General features: G+C 59.0%; 2 protein-coding genes across 2 annotated transcripts; both read right to left on the bottom strand.

Moving 5' to 3' along the window:
- Window positions 1-2180: 2180 nt before the first annotated feature.
- BESB_060730 (uncharacterized protein) lies at window positions 2181-5318 on the bottom strand (the record flags this gene model as incomplete). The annotated part of the gene is made up of 4 exons (XM_029364487.1): window positions 2181-2611; window positions 2877-2979; window positions 3257-3538; window positions 3993-5318. 4 exons carry the CDS (start codon window positions 5316-5318, stop codon window positions 2181-2183), a joined length of 2142 nt encoding a protein of 713 aa, XP_029219195.1.
- A 3051-nt stretch (window positions 5319-8369) lies between these two features.
- On the bottom strand, window positions 8370-17712 carry BESB_060720 (peptidase, M28 family protein; the record flags this gene model as incomplete). Its single annotated transcript, XM_029364486.1, has 11 exons — window positions 8370-8696; window positions 8954-9167; window positions 9452-9558; window positions 10047-10401; window positions 10775-11448; window positions 12091-12380; window positions 12903-13012; window positions 13580-14299; window positions 15058-15182; window positions 15640-15764; window positions 16110-17712. 11 exons carry the CDS (start codon window positions 17710-17712, stop codon window positions 8370-8372), a joined length of 4650 nt encoding a protein of 1549 aa, XP_029219194.1.
- Between the last annotated feature and the right edge of the window lie 185 nt (window positions 17713-17897).

Here is a 17897-nt window from a genome sequence, read left to right as displayed (position 1 = left end):
CCCAGTGGTCAGCGGTCAGAAACGCACCATAACCGGCGAAACGGACAAGACCGGTTCCCGGGTCGGGTCCTCATGGGCTGGGGAAGCAAACTGAAAGGCTTTCCTAGGATTTTGCGAAGCAACACGAACAACTCCGTTCTTTTTTTCTCTCGCTATTTGAATGGAAAGACAGCCTCTGCGTAATTTAACGGGGAGCGCTACATGCATGAAGGGCGTACCTCGCGAGCACAAAGATCCGCTGCGTGCGACCATCTAAAATCCGGAAGGGCGGGACCACATTCGCATGTAGGCAAGCGAGAAAAAAACGGTGAGCTGCAAGCGGCACCACACAGAGGATCTATATTTGATTCCGTGTAGAGAGAGATGGGAAACGCAAGAACACAGGAGCGATCTGTGCCCGAGCGTCCGGCGATTCACACAGGTTACACAGGCAGCCGCTCCCTGATGCCCTCCCAAATGCGTCGTGCCGCCAGCCGTCTAGCTGAGACAGAACAGAAGCTGCTGTGACATATTGGGAAAAAATCTCCCAACGGGGGGTGTCAGACGAACACTCAGAAGCAGCCATGGAAATAATGCACGAACAACCCGGCAGATATAACCATGAAGTGAGTGCTCAGTCTTCCACCTTCTCTGAGGGAGGGCTGCTGACTGAAGGATCAGATGAAACCCGACATGCATCAGTTGGTATTTCAAAGATATTCTCGGTCAACGTTTTCCGCGGGCGCAAACCACTGTTCAGGTTGAAAGAACCCTAGCAAGCTCCACAGCGGTTCCGCTTCCGTCTATCCGGATCCCTCACATGGCCACGGGCTCCCAATTGTTCCACCGACACCGGTTCTCGCGGAATCGGGGGGTGGACTAATGCTCACGGCGCTCCACGTCTCACCAACCCAGCGTTAGCCACATCGTATCGGGGTTGTGGCTTATTCCATTCGATTGCAAAATTCTGTCTATCCCTCCACAGGACGACTCCGGTGCGACACACACACACACACAAAACCCCGTGCTGGCGAATGGTGTGTTTCGCCGAGTTATGACCAAGAGTTAAGGTACTTCTGCTAGTAGTTGCGCCGGCTGGGCGACTGCTGCTCCTGGTGCTCTAGGGGAAGGCTGCCCGCGACTAGAGAAGTCCAAGCAGTTGAAAAGCTACTGTATTTTCTTTCAACTGTAGACATAGTTGAGGAGTGCGATCATTTGTACGCGTCCTGGTTTCCTCATGTGTACACGCACCCATTTCCGCCACCAGATGAAGAAATGCTGTCTGAAAAGACTACAGTTTTTTTCGAGTTGCGTGGCTCGACCGCCGACGCACTGAGCCGAATCAGCTGAGCCTTGTAACACGTAAGCTGATCTGAGTGCTTGCGGCGCGGCATTGGCAACTGCGGGGGGAATGGCGAGCATACACGACAGCTCTCACGCGTTGCTTTGATAGTAACCCACGAGTACGACTAAATCGGCATGCTAGTTGTGCCTGTGTTCGTGTTATGACCTAGAAGGTATCCCTGGAGAGTGAAATGTCTACCTGCCTCCGCTCAGCAGGCCGTTTTGAGGAGAGAAAGAATCGAGCCACGAGGTGCTGCAAGCCTCGATCACGGATTTTTTAACCCATTGTATACGAAGGGGATTCGCGACAGCGGACGAGCGGAGAGCGAGGGCAAGAGTCCGCGAATAGAGCGCATATCTCGTATTCCGTTGCTCCTTAGAAAGAAAACAAATCGCGTTCTCACATTCGCCTCTGCACGTATCCCCGTTCACTGAAGTGTGTCTCCACGTGCCTTCTGGACAAGGAGTTCCCTGCCTCGACAAAACGCCGGAGACAGGCGCAGGCAGCCTTCTGATACTTTTTACATTGAGTCCCCTCTTCTTCAAGAAACGCATTGAAGAGAAGAACAAATTGCGCAACGCCTTGTCTCTTCACGGCTTGTTCGCCTGCTGTGAAATGACACGAGGGAGAGGCAACCATATCTTGCTCTCCCCTTCCGTGCGTCTGCCACCATCCGCCCTATACCTCTTGCCTCCCAGGATCCGCAGAGCAATCAGAGAAAGCGGAAGAGAAGTACGAACACGACGATCAAGGTTTCCGCTTTGCATGCGGACTCTGAGGCCCGGCGTCGCCTACCCCCCTCCGAGCGATCAGCGGGAGGGAACCCCTACCGAATCGACAACGACGAACGAGTGCCTCACTCGCCATGCACTCTTTCTCCAAAATCATCTTGGCCACCGTCTTCCGGCCGCCCTCCAGGCCACTCGGATTCTTCTTCGTCCTCCTCCTCTGGCTCGAGGAACACGGGGTCGGGGTTCCACCACGGCAGGAAAGTGAAGAAAAACATGACAATGCCCTGGTAGATCACACGTTGGAAATACGTCGGCCGAAGAGCTTCTCGCTGCCTAGGGCTCTCTTGGGCTTGCCGCCCACCTTCGCCGCCCTGCGCCTCCTGCCTGCCCGCGCTTCGCCCCTCGTCCATCCCCGTCTCCGGCGACGGCACACGCCGCCGAATCCCCGCACCTCCCTCGTTGGCTTCTCCCACGGAAAAAGACGAAGATGCGGCCGAAGTAGGAGACTGCTGCGACTCAGGGTTCTGCGCCTCCTCCGCAGACGGCCCGCCACCTCCTGTGAATAGAGTGGAAACACACACTGCTCGCCCTAGCTCAAAGGCACGCTCTTCCACACGCAAGACAGACCAAGGAGTTGAGAAAATCCCCACCCCCGTCTTCCCCGCACGCCGGCGCATCGCACCACGTGTACGCTGAATACGCTACTTGCCCTTCTCTCGGCTTTAGCGGGATGGGCGCTGCGCGTACGATGTAGAACATACAGCTCGAGAACGTCCCAGCTTGAAAGCATGAACCTCTGCACAGTCACGACACGCTCTCACTTTCGCGTTGACGGAAGTCCGTAGCCGTTCGCAGCTCCCGCTGCCGCCGTTGAAGCGCGCGAAGAGGTCGGCGTTCTTGCCGATGACGCAGGCGCGCCAGCGTCTGTCACATAAAAACGCAGGGGACTGTGAGATCGCGGGGGCCAGAAATCTCACTAACAAGAAACTCTAAACCCTGCACCCTTACGTAAGCACAAGCGTCTCCGGTGTATGCAGATACGCACACACACGCACATCTGACTGACAATGCCTATCTGCGTTTTCTGCACGCGATTTGGTCGCTGCGAACCAACACACAGGATGCAGCGGCGCCTCACGCACGTGGGTGCGAGACTGTGCCAAACGGCCGCCTCTTCTCTCGCGGTTGAAAAAAGCCTCACCACTTCGAGGGGCTGTGTGTGGCTGTTTCGCCGCATCCACATGATGAGAGGGTCGAAGAAGCCGTTCACATGCAGGAGAAGCGAAAGCAGCGTGACGATGTAGACTTCTCTGCCCGCGTCGAAAAGAAAGAGGAGGAGGAGTAGCTTCACAAACACACCAATGTTGTACTGATCCCAGGCATTGTTCACGGCGGCCGCTGCCTCCGCTTCTTCTTCTCCCTCGGCCTCGCCTGCGCGCCCGTCTAACGAGCTCGCTGCCTGAGCCCCTCCAGGGCTGGACGCCTGGCGCACACACAGCCACGCAACGCAAAAGGCACGCCGAGCATCACAGCGCAACGCCAGAGGGCAAGCGGAGGGGTGGGGGGGGGGGGGGGGGGCGGAAGGCGGCTGGACATGTAGATGAAAGCCCCAGGGAGGTAACGGCGCGAGCCCCAGCAGAAAGGGGACGACACGTTTCTCCAGCGCGCGTTCCGTGCATACCGCCGACGGTGCCGAGATACACCCGACGAAAAAAAGTCGTGGCGAACCGAGAGCGGCGGTCGCTTGACGCCAAAACATGCAAGCCAGAAGACAGGTAGGTAGCCGATGGGCTTCGCTTTCGACAGCGGGGCGCCCTACGAGGTAACAGACGCGAAAACTGCCAGATAGGCATCGCTCCTGTCGGGGATGTAGGAATGCGTTTGGGCCTTCTATCGGCGCCACTGTAGAGTCTGAGACGACTCTTGGCGAGCAGTACCTGTCGACTGGTGGCGGCTGAAGCCTGGGCGCTACCACGAGCGCCTTCCGCGGTGCCGGCCTCTCCGGGGACGGCGTCCGGTGGAGTGAACCCCAAGGGGTTGGGCCCGGCTCCTTGGGCACCGGGGTTGCGCCCGAAGCGGAACTCAAGCCCACAGAGACGGAAGACGGCGCCGACGCCGCCCATGCGACTGCTTGTGCTGGCGTCGATCGGGCTGGGAGGGCTCGCGGGCGTCTCGGTAGGCGGCACGAGAGGCCCTGCTCCGACGCTTAGAAGCGACGCCCCCAGCGGCGCTGCGAAGCCGTCGCCGAGGACCCCACCGGCCGGATTCAGCAGCACGTCGCTGCCGTCAGCCGCGAAGCCCGCAAGCAGATTGCTTGCGTGCGTTGCGGAGGAGAGGCGCACCAGATCGAGCTGCATCGACAGCTGGCGCGCGTACCAGTACCACATATCGAGCTGCCTCGCGTACACGTCGGCTATCGTCGACGCGTACGAGGCCTGCTCCTGCGGAGTAGGAAACACCTCATTCAAAGGCACACAGCGAATGCGGTCCTGGGGATCTGCGGGGTGCGAAGAAGCGGACGACCCCCACGGCGCAGCGGCCGCCTCGCAATCCCTGGGCTTCCGCACGCTGTGCGGACTGCTCCCTGAGCCCTCCTGGAGCTGGGCTCCGTCTCCCCCTGTTTCCGTCTCGTCCTTCCGCTCCCGTTCGACGCGCCGCGCGTCGACATGCTCGCCATCTTCCCGCGCCTGCGAGGCGTCCGCAGACCGTCGCGCCTCATCGCCGACGTCTCTTGGGCGTCCGCGGCTCCGATCTGCAGAGCCGCAGCCCTCCGCCTGCGGCTCTGCGAGGCCGGCGGGACCCAGGGGTCCGGGCGGCGTGTCGCCACGTGCGAAAGGCGCGACGGACGGTGGGCAGACGAGTGGAGGCGGGAAGTAGATCAGATGCGATGCGGGCGAGCCTGCGGAGGAGGCTGCGGAGGAGGCGCAAGAGGAGAAGGACGCCCGAGGCGCCCCTGCAGAGCTCGGCGAGGAGGCAGCCGCGAAGAGCCGGTTGCTGCCGGGCAGCCCCGGAGCGGGCGACGCAGCAGCAGACGGAGGGGGGAAAGAAAATGGAGTCCCGTGAGGCCACGACACAGGGAAGGGAGGAAGCGACGACGACGCAGAGGAGGTGCAGGACGAGAATCCGAAGCAAGACGGACAAGAAGAAGACGAGGGAGAGGCCGCGAGAGGAGAGGATGACGGCGACTGGCGACGTGCGCTCGGATCCGCAGAGGGAGGCGAAGCCACTGGAGGTGAGGGCTGACCGCCGTTTGCTGTCATCATGTGAGCAAAGTTCGGAGAGAAACGGACGGACGAACGGGATATTCAAAGAGCCCGGAAGAAAGAAACCCGAACCCCTTCATGACAACCGTCGAGGCCACCCCCTCGGCAGCTGGCAGACTGATGCGCCGTGACAGCAGAGAGAAGCGCTTCCACAGCCGCGCAGCCCTACCCCCTTCAAGCTGCTGGATTCGTTCCCCGAGATAAAGAGGACGAGGAAGACATACTGGGCGGAGATTTCGCCGCTCGGCACCGGCCGCATGACGCAGTCGAACTGCGGGCGCGTGCAGACTCGGCGAACGTCAGAGTGAGGACCTTCAGTGAATCACGGGGACCTCCGCCGAGTATCTGCATCTCATGCCCGCAGGCATCACACACATAACCTTTTCTGTGGGCGGAAAAACTGCTTTTTCCTTGCCAAAAACGGCGAGGCACGGACTGCGGCGTACGCGCGTCGGAGGCTAGCTGCACAGGGGCCTGCACCAGCAGACAAGCAAGAACGCCGAAACGGGAAAAAAAGATTTGGGAACATACAGGAGGGAAGCAAGGAGAGGAGTTAGCAACGCATCAACCAGACTCCGTGGAAGACGGTTTCTTCCGAGTAGCAAGCAGGGAGGAGCGGGCGTGTCCAGCGCCAAGACACGCACAGATCCATGCAAGCTGACCAGAGAACACGCGGAGCCCGGTTCGCGAGCAAGCTTCACTTCCCTCCGTCAGTCGTCAGTAACGACGTGAGACGTCCCTGTACAGAATCGGACGGAGAACTATGGGAGCGTTCCACAAATGAACAACGGGAGAAAAGCGTGCAGCAGCTGCCTGGACCTGCAGACAGCTGCCGATGATGCGCATGCGCCGGCAGAACGGGAAGGCTAGAGCCGCCGCACATAGCTTGCCCCCGGCAGGATGCACGAGGCACTCATGACGGAGGTCAACCAAATAACTGTTCCGAAGTGAGCCATGAACTCGTAAATCGACTAATGCATGAAAGGCAGCCTGTGAAAGATGTCTGGCTGAGCAGAGATGAGCATGCGCATATATGGGCGCACAGGCAGGCGTTCTCTTGCCGCGGCATGGCGGAAGTACCATCGGGCAGTCTACGCCGTTGTGGAAACGAGAAATCAGCACCCCTATCGCCTCCGTCTGCCGAACGTGTCAAATCATATAGTACCGTGACACTCCAGCGGATGTGTGTGATGTGACAACTGACGAACCTCGCCTGTGCGCGACGGGCACTTGGAGAGTTCAGGGAGGGAGGGAGGGGGTCTACACCAAACGCGGAAACGATGGAGACAGCCTAGCCATTTTGTGTTGATTCTCTCCGGAAGCGTATGTCCACAGGCTTGTCAGTTGTGCCAAGGATGGCGGCTCATCGCGCCTGCTTCTGCGCGGAAGGCTTGGGTTCTGGCTCTTGATGGTAATGAAAAACTGGTCAATGCGGCTGCTACGTCCGCTAGCCGCTAGACAGACCATAGAAATGCCGAACCTCGCATGGGGTAGCCGGAAATTCATCGCCTCCGGCAGCACCTTTTTCAGATTCAACACAGTTTCCTGGGATTCAAAATCGGATGCTTGGCTGAGCAGCGAGTCAAGGGTGACCTCCAGAACGGGAAACGATGACGTGTATGAGGCAGGACGCACCGTAGCAAGGAAGGCTTCACGGTTCGATACAATCCGAGACTGTGAACACACTCGGACGGAGTCAGAAGCACCAGTTTAGAGCGAAGGCAGCTCCCATTTGTGACTGTCGGGAACATGTGATTCGCGAGGGGGCGTCTCTCTGTTGAAAAGCCTCGCAGTCGTCCACGGTAGGTGACCGCGAGAATCTGTGCCATTCAGCAGCAACTCTTGGTCTACTGATCTGAGTTCATCTCTTTTCTAACAAAATATCCTGGAGCTAAGCCCCGTTGCAGCGATAAACGCTCCTGAATTCTCTGCATTCTAACACCAAGGTGCGCTCACTTCACGTCTAACAGAGAAAGCACACGCTCATTAACTACCCAGCCGCCCTCCTCTGCGAGGCACGACGTCGCTGAACCCAATCGGCTCTCGCCGCTGTAAATTTTTGACGACAGTTTCCTTTCGCGCAAAAAAGAGAGGTTCCTCGCAGCGAACACCGGCGCAACAAAAACCGCATCAACCACATAGACACGTGATCTCAGGCGAGTTCACGGCTGTCTGTGTGCCGTAGGCAACTGGGACGCGCACGCAAGATTTTGCGCTGCTCGGTTCTCTCTCGCTTTTGAACCAGGAGAGAAAGTAAAGTTCTCAAACACGGAGGTGATCCACGGCGGGTCCTTGTTTCCGCTCTGAGCAGGAAGCTGCATCATCACGAAAATTCCCTCGAGAACACAAACTCCATCCCTTCAGGAGGGCGCCTTCTGCTCATAGTAACCTCCCGTCTTCGTGTTTGACTTTCCCTATTCCTGTATGTTAAAATGGTCGTCCGGCGCTGCGAAAATACCGTCTGCGTAAGAAGCTCAGGCGTCAATCCACCTCGGGCATTCTATTTGTCAGTTACAGCAGTGTGGAAGCGGCAGGCGCGGATCATCCCGTGACTCTGTCGCGTGTTAAGCAACGCTTCCCACGGTTAGTAGACCGACCGCTCCAGACACTGCTTGGCGCCTCCTGCATGTAGTTTGTTATCGACGACCGCAGAAAACCTCCCCTGGCACAACATGTCGCCTCACATCTCTACACGGAACGCCGCCGACGATGGCTGACGACAGATCTGGATACACACGAAAAAAGCTCTGCCTATACCGAGTGATGGTGACCTCGCGACACATGGATACTATTATGCCGCACCAAGCATTCCACAAATAATCCGCACATGCTCATGGATGCCGTTCTCCTCGCATTTCCGGCGGGCGAAGGCACGGGAAAAAGTAACCGGGAGAGATGACGAGAGGCGCCAAAAGGCATGCGCTCGCAGGTATGAGCGCTTCGATTACAGAACAGCTCAGGTGACAGAACTCGACGCAGGACTTTGCAGTCCGCCATGGCTTCACAGCACGCGCGCTTCGCGGTACTCACGCGCGCCCCGCCCCCCTCCCTCTACCCATAAAAGCGTCCGTCGAAGGGCGGCGCGGGTATCTCCCACTGGATGTGCTCCGCGGCGTAGTAGGTCCCTACAACGTACGCCGGCAGGCGTCTCTCCAGTTCTTCCCAGAAAACGATATGTGGCGGCCCCTGCCCGCGACTATCTGTGCGCGCCTTCGCGCGTTGTCGCCGACGGGATGCAGAAGCCTTCCTGTGTTCCTGCGGCGGCGGAGGGGACGTGAACGCCTCTGGCGAGAGCGCCGCCGCGAAAAGAGACGCCTCTCGACAGCCTGCGACAGGCTCCAGGGGGTCCATTAGAGAGGACGTCGAACTGAAAGTCAACTACGCGAGACACCCGCACATCACACCAGCCAGGGGCACAGCACCATCAGCCAGATAAGCGACACGCCGAGCGGGTGCCGAGAAATGAGGCCCGCACACGTATAAGGAGAACATCGCATGGCTCCTAAACACATGTCTGAGACTCGCCTCTCACAACGCAGACTCAAGCCGATACGCGCACAGCCTACAGATGCATCCATACACAGTCGGGCACGCGATCTTCTCTCAGATGCTGCTGCCCGAATCATGATTCTTACCCCCGATTTTCCTTTCAGGGTGAGGGAAAACTCTGCAAAGGCAGGCGGGTGAGGAGCGAACACTGTGATCCTGAAGCAGTCACAGTCTCGCGTCCGCTCGAGGCTCATCGTCTTGTCGAGGCTCCAGCCGACGATCGGCGACGCGGGAAGCAGAAGAGAAAAGAGCGAGGCGCCGCCTATGCGAATGTGCAGCTGCGTCTGGTCGGTGGTTAAGCTGCAGAAGCGGAGGCAGGAAGCGAAGAGAAAAACAAACGTGTGAGCGCCAGGGTGACGACAGGGGGGTGGCATACACAGGATCTCCAACAGCAAACAGCGGGCGACGCACTTAAGGGGGCCTGCAAGACGGCCGCGCAGGGATATACGAGCGAGGAACAGAAGAAACGAACGCGAGAGGAAACGCATGAAAGCAACGCATGGCATCAACACACTGCTTGTCTTGAGGATCTCAGCCCGAGACAACCGACAGGACGCCCACATTCCCGCGTAAAAGACACATACTTATAGCGCGAAGACAAAGCAGCCATTGTCGGCTGAAGAAAAATCGGAGAGGGAAGCGACGGGTCTTGTGTGGACTGGCCAGCGACTGGGCGGGGCGGCAGGAGGAGCTGAACAAACGAAACAAAGTGTCCCAGGCGCCAACAGAACATGTCTGCGTGGAATACCAGCTTCAGCCAAGAGCGAACAGACATCAGTGCAGCTCGTATAATGTACCTAGACTGACTTGAATTCAGCAGTGCACATGCGTGTTTACAAGCGCTGTGTGTCAACACACTCAGCAACCAGGAATAACGGAAGCCAGCAACACCAATGCGTGCATGACAGTCCGCTGCTTGCGCTGAAGAGTCCCTACTCCAGATGGAATATCGTCAGGCCTAAGCTCGACACGTGGCGCAGCCCCTGTCAACGTGTGCATTCCATTCGCCTCGCTTATGCCTCCTATCTCCACTTTCCTTGCGGGTTTACTGCGCTCTACCTAGCGTTTCCCGCCCTTTCGCTGGATCTGGTGAGCACGCTGGCCATCATGGATTTGTCACACACACAGATCGTCGAGGCAGCCTCTGTCATCTCCTCCGCCTCTGCGGTGCGCCCTTACATGTGGGGGAAAGAAGCCCTCTGCGTCGTCCTCTGCGCTGCGTGGCGCCTTTCCCTCTCGGGAAGAAAAGAAGAGCGAGATGGCATGCCCCGTGTTCATCGCAACAGGGACCTGGGGAAAGCGCATCATCAGCTTCACCGTCTCCTCGGCAGGCAAGTTCTCAAAGTGCACGAACTTCTCCTCTGAGATGAAGCGAGGCCACAGAAGGGCCTCCGCGTCTCCGTCGAGATTGCCTGTCCCTCCTCCTCCCTCGCCCTTTCGCAGAGCGACGGAAACCGCCGCCCGCAACGCCGCCACCACGCGCGCCGTCGCATGGCTCGTGGGATCCATCACGCGCCCGGATGGACTGATGCCTCTGAGAGCAGGCACAAAACAATCCCAACGTGCCTCAACAGTCGCCTCAGAAGCAGCTGAAACAGAACTTCAGGCCCGGCAAAAGACAAAAACGACGCTCGAGCCCTGAGGCAGGCAGCTCAGAAGGTCGTTCTGCGCACGCGAAAGACGCGACACGGTGGAGTTTTGAGACTCAAGCTAACAGAACTGCCAACGCGATACCGTCCACGAGCGTTGAGATCCGCACGGAAAGCGCTGCCTTTCAATGCGACTGCATCTCCCGAAAGGAAAGAAAGGCGGTGGCACGAGGGCGTTCGCACAGCGCACAGAGTGCTCGCCCCATCAGGATAACATCCGCCCCCCGTTCGCTCCTGGCGTCGCTCTCCTCTCCCTACCTGATGAGGACGCCAACCTTTTCGGCTTTTCCGTCGGTTCCCTCGAGAGCCAGCACGCCCTCGTCCGCGCCCTCCTCCGTGAAGCCGCGCACCGTCTTCCTGCTGAAGAGCCGAACCTCGATTCGCAGCGGAGTCGCCTTCGAGTACGGAAACAGCGTCTCCTCGTCTGTCCCTGTCTTTCCCGCCGAAAAGATTCCGAGCCGCCGGAGCTGCGCGGCCGCCTGCATCTGCCATGCGCTCAGTGCTCGCGTGACTCGCGTCGAGTCCGGCGCGAACACGCCGGGGCTCTCGACTGCCGGAGTCTCCCGCGCCGTGCCCAGGGCTTCGCCGTCCGCCAGCTCCTCTTCTGGAAGATCTCGATGGACGAACACGACGCCGAGTGCGACCAGCGCCGCGCCGACGGCCCCCAGCAAGATCCAGAGGGACATGACGCTGCGCCGCGTTCGCCGTCTCGGCGATGCAGTGCGACGCGGCGGAGGACCCTGAGAGGGGTCTCCGACCTCCGCGGCGCTGTGGTGCAGCGAGAAAAACAGCGCCGGCGACACTAGGAGAGGAAGGAGGAAAATCAAAAACGGAAGGACCGATACTGTAAACGCGAAACTGTCTCCCAGGCCCCACACCGAGTTCACGCGGCCCAGCACCGGCGCCATTGTATTCGACAGAAGCAACGCCGTCTGCAAAGTACAAAGAACAGCAAGCGAACTCTCTTCACAGGTAGCCAAAACACGCCTACCGCTCGCAAAAAATCTCCCTCCTCGAGAACTCGGATGCACCAGAGTTCGGCGCGGGCCTCGCTACTGGCTCAGCGTAAATATATATTTGATATATATATATATATATATATACGCGCATACAAACATATATACTAACGTACATATATACATACATACATACTGAGCAGGGCCTATACAGAGCAGGGCCTATACAGAGCAGGGCCTATACAGAGCAGGGCCTATACAGAGCAGGGCCTATACAGAGCAGGGCCTATACAGAGCAGGGCCTATACAGAGCAGGGCCTATACAGAGCAGGGCCTGTACAGGCAGGCGGAACGAACAGTCTACAGAAGGGAGGCGCAAGCGCGAATTCGCACACCGCACACAAATAGATTCATTGCGAGTCGACATGCATTCCTAGACCCCGTGTGGCTGCCACCTCGCATGGATACTAGGAAGCCGGCACGCAGCTGCCGCGATGCTTCACTTCTGAGCGTGATCCACCCTGTCGTCCTCGGGGCTTTTCGCGCGCTCTCTCATTCATTCCCGAAGTGTAACGACGGCCCAACAGCGCCTCTCCCTCACAGGAGTGAACGACCTACCTGGAGCAGGGCGATCGTTGGCAGAAGCAAGAAGGCGCAGTGCGCGGCGCACAGCATCAGCGCCTTACAGGTTGGCGTCTTTCCGCATGTGCCGCATGCGTTGGGACACTCGTCCTCGCGGTGCTCCACTGTCGTGGCTTTCGCGGTCGCCGCGCGGTTCGGCGAGCGGCCTCCGCCGGCCTCCTCCCCTGGCGCGGCGCAGCGCGGCTCGTGGAGCAGCGACAAGGTCAGCACGCGGCTCGCAGAGGCGAGGAGAAGGAACAGAAGGGGCGCAAACGCCGCCCGCGCCCCTGAAACGACAGCCGAACATGACTCCGCAAGCCGCTGGCACCGTTCCTTTCAGGAACATACCGTCGAATTGGATGAGCTTATGTGTTCACTTCAGTCGAGTAAACAAAGACACTGCAGTTCCTAGAGTCGAAACGGCGGACGCAGCCAGCACTGCAGCGGGCGCGCGCGGGGAGACAGTACGAGTATGCCGCCTCCGAGCGCCTTCAGGCCAGCCACAGGACGCTTATCATGTCGCGAGTACCTCCCCCGTAGACGCAGTCTGGTGCGTGTGTGCGTGGATCCGGAAGGCCACCGGGTGGGAACGCTCTGAGCAGCAGACGGGACGAGGACGACGGGTCCTCGCCAGCAAGTTTGGGCTAAGCATCATCACGCGCAGCGCAGGGGCATAGGAGAGACGAGATCGGCATAATCACGGCGCAGACGCACAGGCGAGTATTCCGCGCAGAGCCTCTCCTCCCACACTCTCGCCCCGCTTGCACAGACAAAAACGGACCTTTGTCTAATTTTTCCTGTGAGTTTACCCGAGTAGCGCAAGACGCAGAGAAGAAGAAGCGAGAACCCAATGGCGCCGTGGAGTGCAGCTTGCTCTGCCTTGAACGGATGCCGACTCGCTGGAAAGCGCACAAAAAGTCTGCGAAAAGAAGTAATACGCATGCGCACGATCTCCCCATACGCACCGAACTAAGAACCTACAAGACTATACAACCCCCTGGTTTCATTCCTTCCTCGGCTGCCCGCTGACGGCATCCGCATACATCTCTCGATGTGCGCGCGCATGGATGGTCTGAGTACTGTCACGCTTCATGCTGCAAGGTCATCGCCTCCACTTCCCCGCTGCGGCGTCTCTCCAGCAGCCCGACATCCCAGCTGTCCTCATGTTTCGAGTCTCATCATTTCACTCGTGCCTCTGTTCAACGTTCGTGTCGGTTTTCTTCCTCTGCTCTCTATTTCGCCGCATGTAACTCCCCCTCTGGTTTCAAAGGTGGTAATCTCCGCGGGCCTCAGGCCCTTGCCTCGACCGGCAGGTATGTAACTGCGTGTCGCAGCCAGGCACCGCCGGTCGGCCTCTATACCCTAATCCCCAAACGTGGTATCTGGCGCCCTCTGCTGCTTCCGTTGTCTCTCTACCCTGCGAGAGAGTCGTCTGCTTGACTCTCCTCAGCCGGCGTTCACCCTTTTTCCTTTCGGCGCGTCTTACCCCTTGAACAGCAGTCTGTACCAGGCGCCGAGGAAGGCGGCCGCACCCAGCGTCGCGTAGAGGGCTGCGCCGAGGCGCCAGTCCCAGAAGGTGATGAGGGGGAAAAGCAGAAAAGAGGTCGCCTGTGAGAGGACAGCGGTGAGCACGAGCGGCGCGATCAGCGCCAGGAGCAAGGAGCCCACCGAGAGAAGAAGAAGAGGAAGAGAGAACGTGAGGCCAAGCACCGATCTCTCCAGGCGGACTTGCGCGACCAGAAGAGCGCCCAGCGCCACCAGCAGAACTTCGAAGAAGCGAAGCGGAAACACCAAGAGGACGCTGCCCAGCACGTCCGCGAAAAACTGCGACGAGCGAGGCCAGGATGTCTTGGGCATTGTCTCGAAGAGCGAAAAAGACGTGGACGCAGCTCCGCTCTCGGAGCTCCGCGTGGAGCTGTCTCCCTGGCTCGCGCCTCCATCACGCGCGTTGTCTGCCCACACGTGCGCGCCCTCTCCGCCCGCACTTTTCTCGACGCGTGCGCTCTCGCCCTTTCCTTCCTCGTCCCCTTGGGTCGCGAGATCCTGCGTTAACCTCAGCGTGAGCGCGCGTGCGAGGTCGCCGACGCGCTGAATGGCGCCCGGCCGAATGTGGTGGATGTCATCGTACTTCGTGTGGTAGTAGAAACCGTCCGTAGTCCACGCGAACTCAATCCCTCCCTTCACATGCAACACGTCGCGCCACACTCTGCCGCCACAAACATTCACACACACAACTAGATACATGCACACATATATACACATACATACTTGCATGCATACCTACGTGCATACCTACATATACACGCACCTAAACACATACGTACACACACCTATACACATACGTACACACACCTATACACACACGTACACACACCTATACACATACGTACACACACCTATACACACACGTACACACACCTATCCACATACGTACACACACCAATACACATACGTACACACACCTATACACATACGTACACACACCTATACACACACGTACACACACCTATACACATACGTACACACACCTATACACACACGTACACACACCTATACACACACGTACGCACACCTATACACATACGTACACACACCTATACACATACGTACCCACACCTATACACATACGTACACACACCTATACACACACGTACACACAGCTATACACATACGCACACACACCTATACACACACGTACACACACCTATACACATACGTACACACACCTATACACATACGTACACACACCTATACACATACGTACACACACCTATACACATACGTACACACACCTATACACATACGTACACACACCTATACACATACGTACACACACCTATACACACACGTACACACACTTATACACACACGTACACACACCTATACACACACGTACACACACCTATACACACACGTACACACACCTATACACATACAGATATACAGAGGATCGAAGTGGCGTACCGAAGATCTGTTTCGCCGGGGAAGAGCCCCATGTCGCCGACGTCCATCACGAGTGAGGAGGCGCTCGGCGAAGATGCGGCGGACTGGTAGTGAGAAACGATGCGCGTGCCGTGAGGTCCGCTCGTCTGCGAGAATGTACAGGGAACAGATTTTCAGTATCTCCGAACATTGTCTGCCACAGAAGACAGAGCCACAATCAGGAGCTGACAGACACCGACCCGCGCTGCCCTCGGAAACGATTCAGCTGTCACAGACGGGCGCTCGATGAAAGCCTCGCAAGGCTTTTTTAAACAGGACATTGTCCATCCCCTACCTGCGCTTCACGTCGTGGCAGGTATACACACGCGCACAGATGCCTTCGCACTCGCGGTCAGCGGCAACGGTCACCAACAGCCGAGGCGGCGCTGGCGTCATGCCTACAGGTATCGAGCCGCCCAGGGGCGGCGAAGTGAGCTAATGCGCCCGCCGGAAGCAAATTCTCGGCACAGCTAAGCATGGCAGAATGGCCTCGAAACACGCAGAGGCGCTGACTCTTCCGCATACGCCTGCAACATCCCCCAGAGACGCGAACGGCGCCCGAACCTGGATGAGATTCTCCTTGCCGCCTCGACCCGCGGATTCCAAGTTGAGAGCGTACGCGACCTGGCGGGCGAATGGGTGAAGCGTGGCGAAGCCGTGCGCGCCCAGAAGCCCGATTTCCTCGGCGCCTGGAAACAGGCGACAGACAAGAAAGACGCAGGGGAACCTCAGGACGCGGCCTCCGCCCGAAGCAGGGCGAAGAGAAGACACACGCAGCAACACAGCCCTCCATGCGTCAAAGAGATGCAGAGCCAACGCGCGGAACGAAGAGGATAAAGAGGCGCGGCCTCCAGTCACAGCCCACGTATGTGCGAAACGCATCATTTGGGGCGCTCGGGCGCCTTGCGCTTGCGCTGGCAGAAACGCGATGCGTGTGTGTCTGTAGTTCAGGGAGAACTGCGCGACCCTGTGTCAGCGCTGCCTCGGCGTGTGTCCTGTATTTGCTTCGGTTCGCGTGCCGAATCCATGCTCACCGTTGATGTCAACGATCAACGGAGCTTCGATCTTCCAAAAGCTGCTAGGTCCTTCCCAGCCTGCCCTCCGTCCCTCATTCGCCCCTTTTTGTCCCTTCTCCACGCTCTCAAGGTGCATGTGCACGACGTTTCTGGCGACTTCCAAGAGCGACCCGACCATCGCGGCGTCGTCGCTGGCGCCGGGCGACCCACTCGCGCTGTCCGCGTGGGCGGACAGGAGAAGGGCGTTTCGCTTCGCACTTTTGTCGCTCTCCAGCACGCCTAAGGGCTGGAGCCGCAGCGCAAGGTCGTACAAGCCCGAGTAGAGCACGTGTCTGCCATCCTTCCAGTGGAAAAACGCTCCCCCAGCCGCTGCGGAACTGAACGAGAGGTCGGCAACGATCAGGTTCCTCACCGCGTCGTCATACGCAGGCGATCCTTCGCTGCCCTCCCCGCCCTCCAGAATCGCCTTCGCTTCAGCAGACGCCAAAAAGTGGCGCGTGACTTTGAAGCAACGCGTTCGCAGCTGAGGCGTCCCTGCCCACCAGACGCTCGCGGAAGACGTCGCGGCTGCCGCGGTCGCAGCCGAAGAGGTTCCGAGCGTCGTTGGGGGGTGCAGCGCGCCCAGGATGCTGTCGAATTCGTGCGACGTGTTCACTACGTGCTTGAACGACGCGGAGAGGCCCGCGTCCACAGCGGCGTCGTAGGCGTCTACCGCGCTCTCGACAGCCGCCTGGAGAGCCGCCGCACTCGGCTTCTCCCAAGCTTCCCCGAGTTCGTTCTCAGCTGCAGAGAGCGCAGCGTGTGTGGGGTCGCTCCACGTCGTCCTCCGCCTCGGCGCAGTCGGCGCATGCTCTGCGCCCTCGCACACGTGAAGCGCGTGCGCCGCCGAGACGCACTGCGGGACCTCGATCGACGAGAGACGCCGGCGCAGGTGCTCCGGAAGCGTTCCATGGCCAGATTCAGAGCCCCCGAGAGGAATGGAACACAGCGAGAGCGACGAAAGAAGCGCAGGCGGGAACATGCGCGGGAGCGCTCCCTCCTGGTGCGAGGGTGGCTTCCTGTTCGCCGGGAAGGGCGGAAACGAGGCCGGCGGGTCGTACGTCGCCTGGAGATAATACGAGAACGCATGCACGACGACGGGGTCCACAGACGGAGAGGAACGCTCGCCGCAGTCTGACTGCGATGAATCCGGCGCGGCAGGCTTTGAAGAGGGCCGCCGGCCTCCCAGAATCTCGTCTTTGATGTAGCGCAGCATCAGCAGCGGAGCGAAAAGCTCGTTGTTGCAGCTCCCGAGTGTCCGCACACCCGCGGTAAACGCGTTGAGAAAGGAGCGCACCCGGCCTTCAGAGAAGACCGACGGATGCGCTGACGGAGGCACCGGCGACGGCAAATCAACGTGGTTGATGTACGCGGCCCAAAGCGCAGCGGCTAACAGTACCAAAGGAAGCGCCGGAATAGAGAGAGCGGCGGATCCTTGGTTGCATCGGCGCGCTGAGGGGGAGAGCCCCTGCCCGCCGTTCGCAGCCCGCTCTTCATACTTCCGCTCTGAACCGGAAGACGAGGAAGGGGGCGACTGGAAGCAGACAAGGGGCGTGCGGTCGGGACACAGTCCTGTAGCCATACTCGATGCAGAAACAGAGAAAGGCGGTGCGGCGGCGACAGCGGAATCCACGCTGGGCGATTCACAGAGCCAGGGGGCCAGCAGAAGCGCCACAGCGCCCCGAAAACCAAAACCACCCAAGTCACACGTCTCGCCGTGTCGCTCCGAAGCGATTCGCACGTGCGTGAGGCCGAGCTGCAGGCGAA

This window comes from Besnoitia besnoiti, chromosome V, assembly GCF_002563875.1.
Source record: "Besnoitia besnoiti strain Bb-Ger1 chromosome V, whole genome shotgun sequence".
In the NCBI taxonomy this organism is placed as follows: Eukaryota; Apicomplexa; class Conoidasida; order Eucoccidiorida; family Sarcocystidae; genus Besnoitia; species Besnoitia besnoiti.
This window is presented reverse-complemented; position numbering and strand designations above follow the sequence as displayed.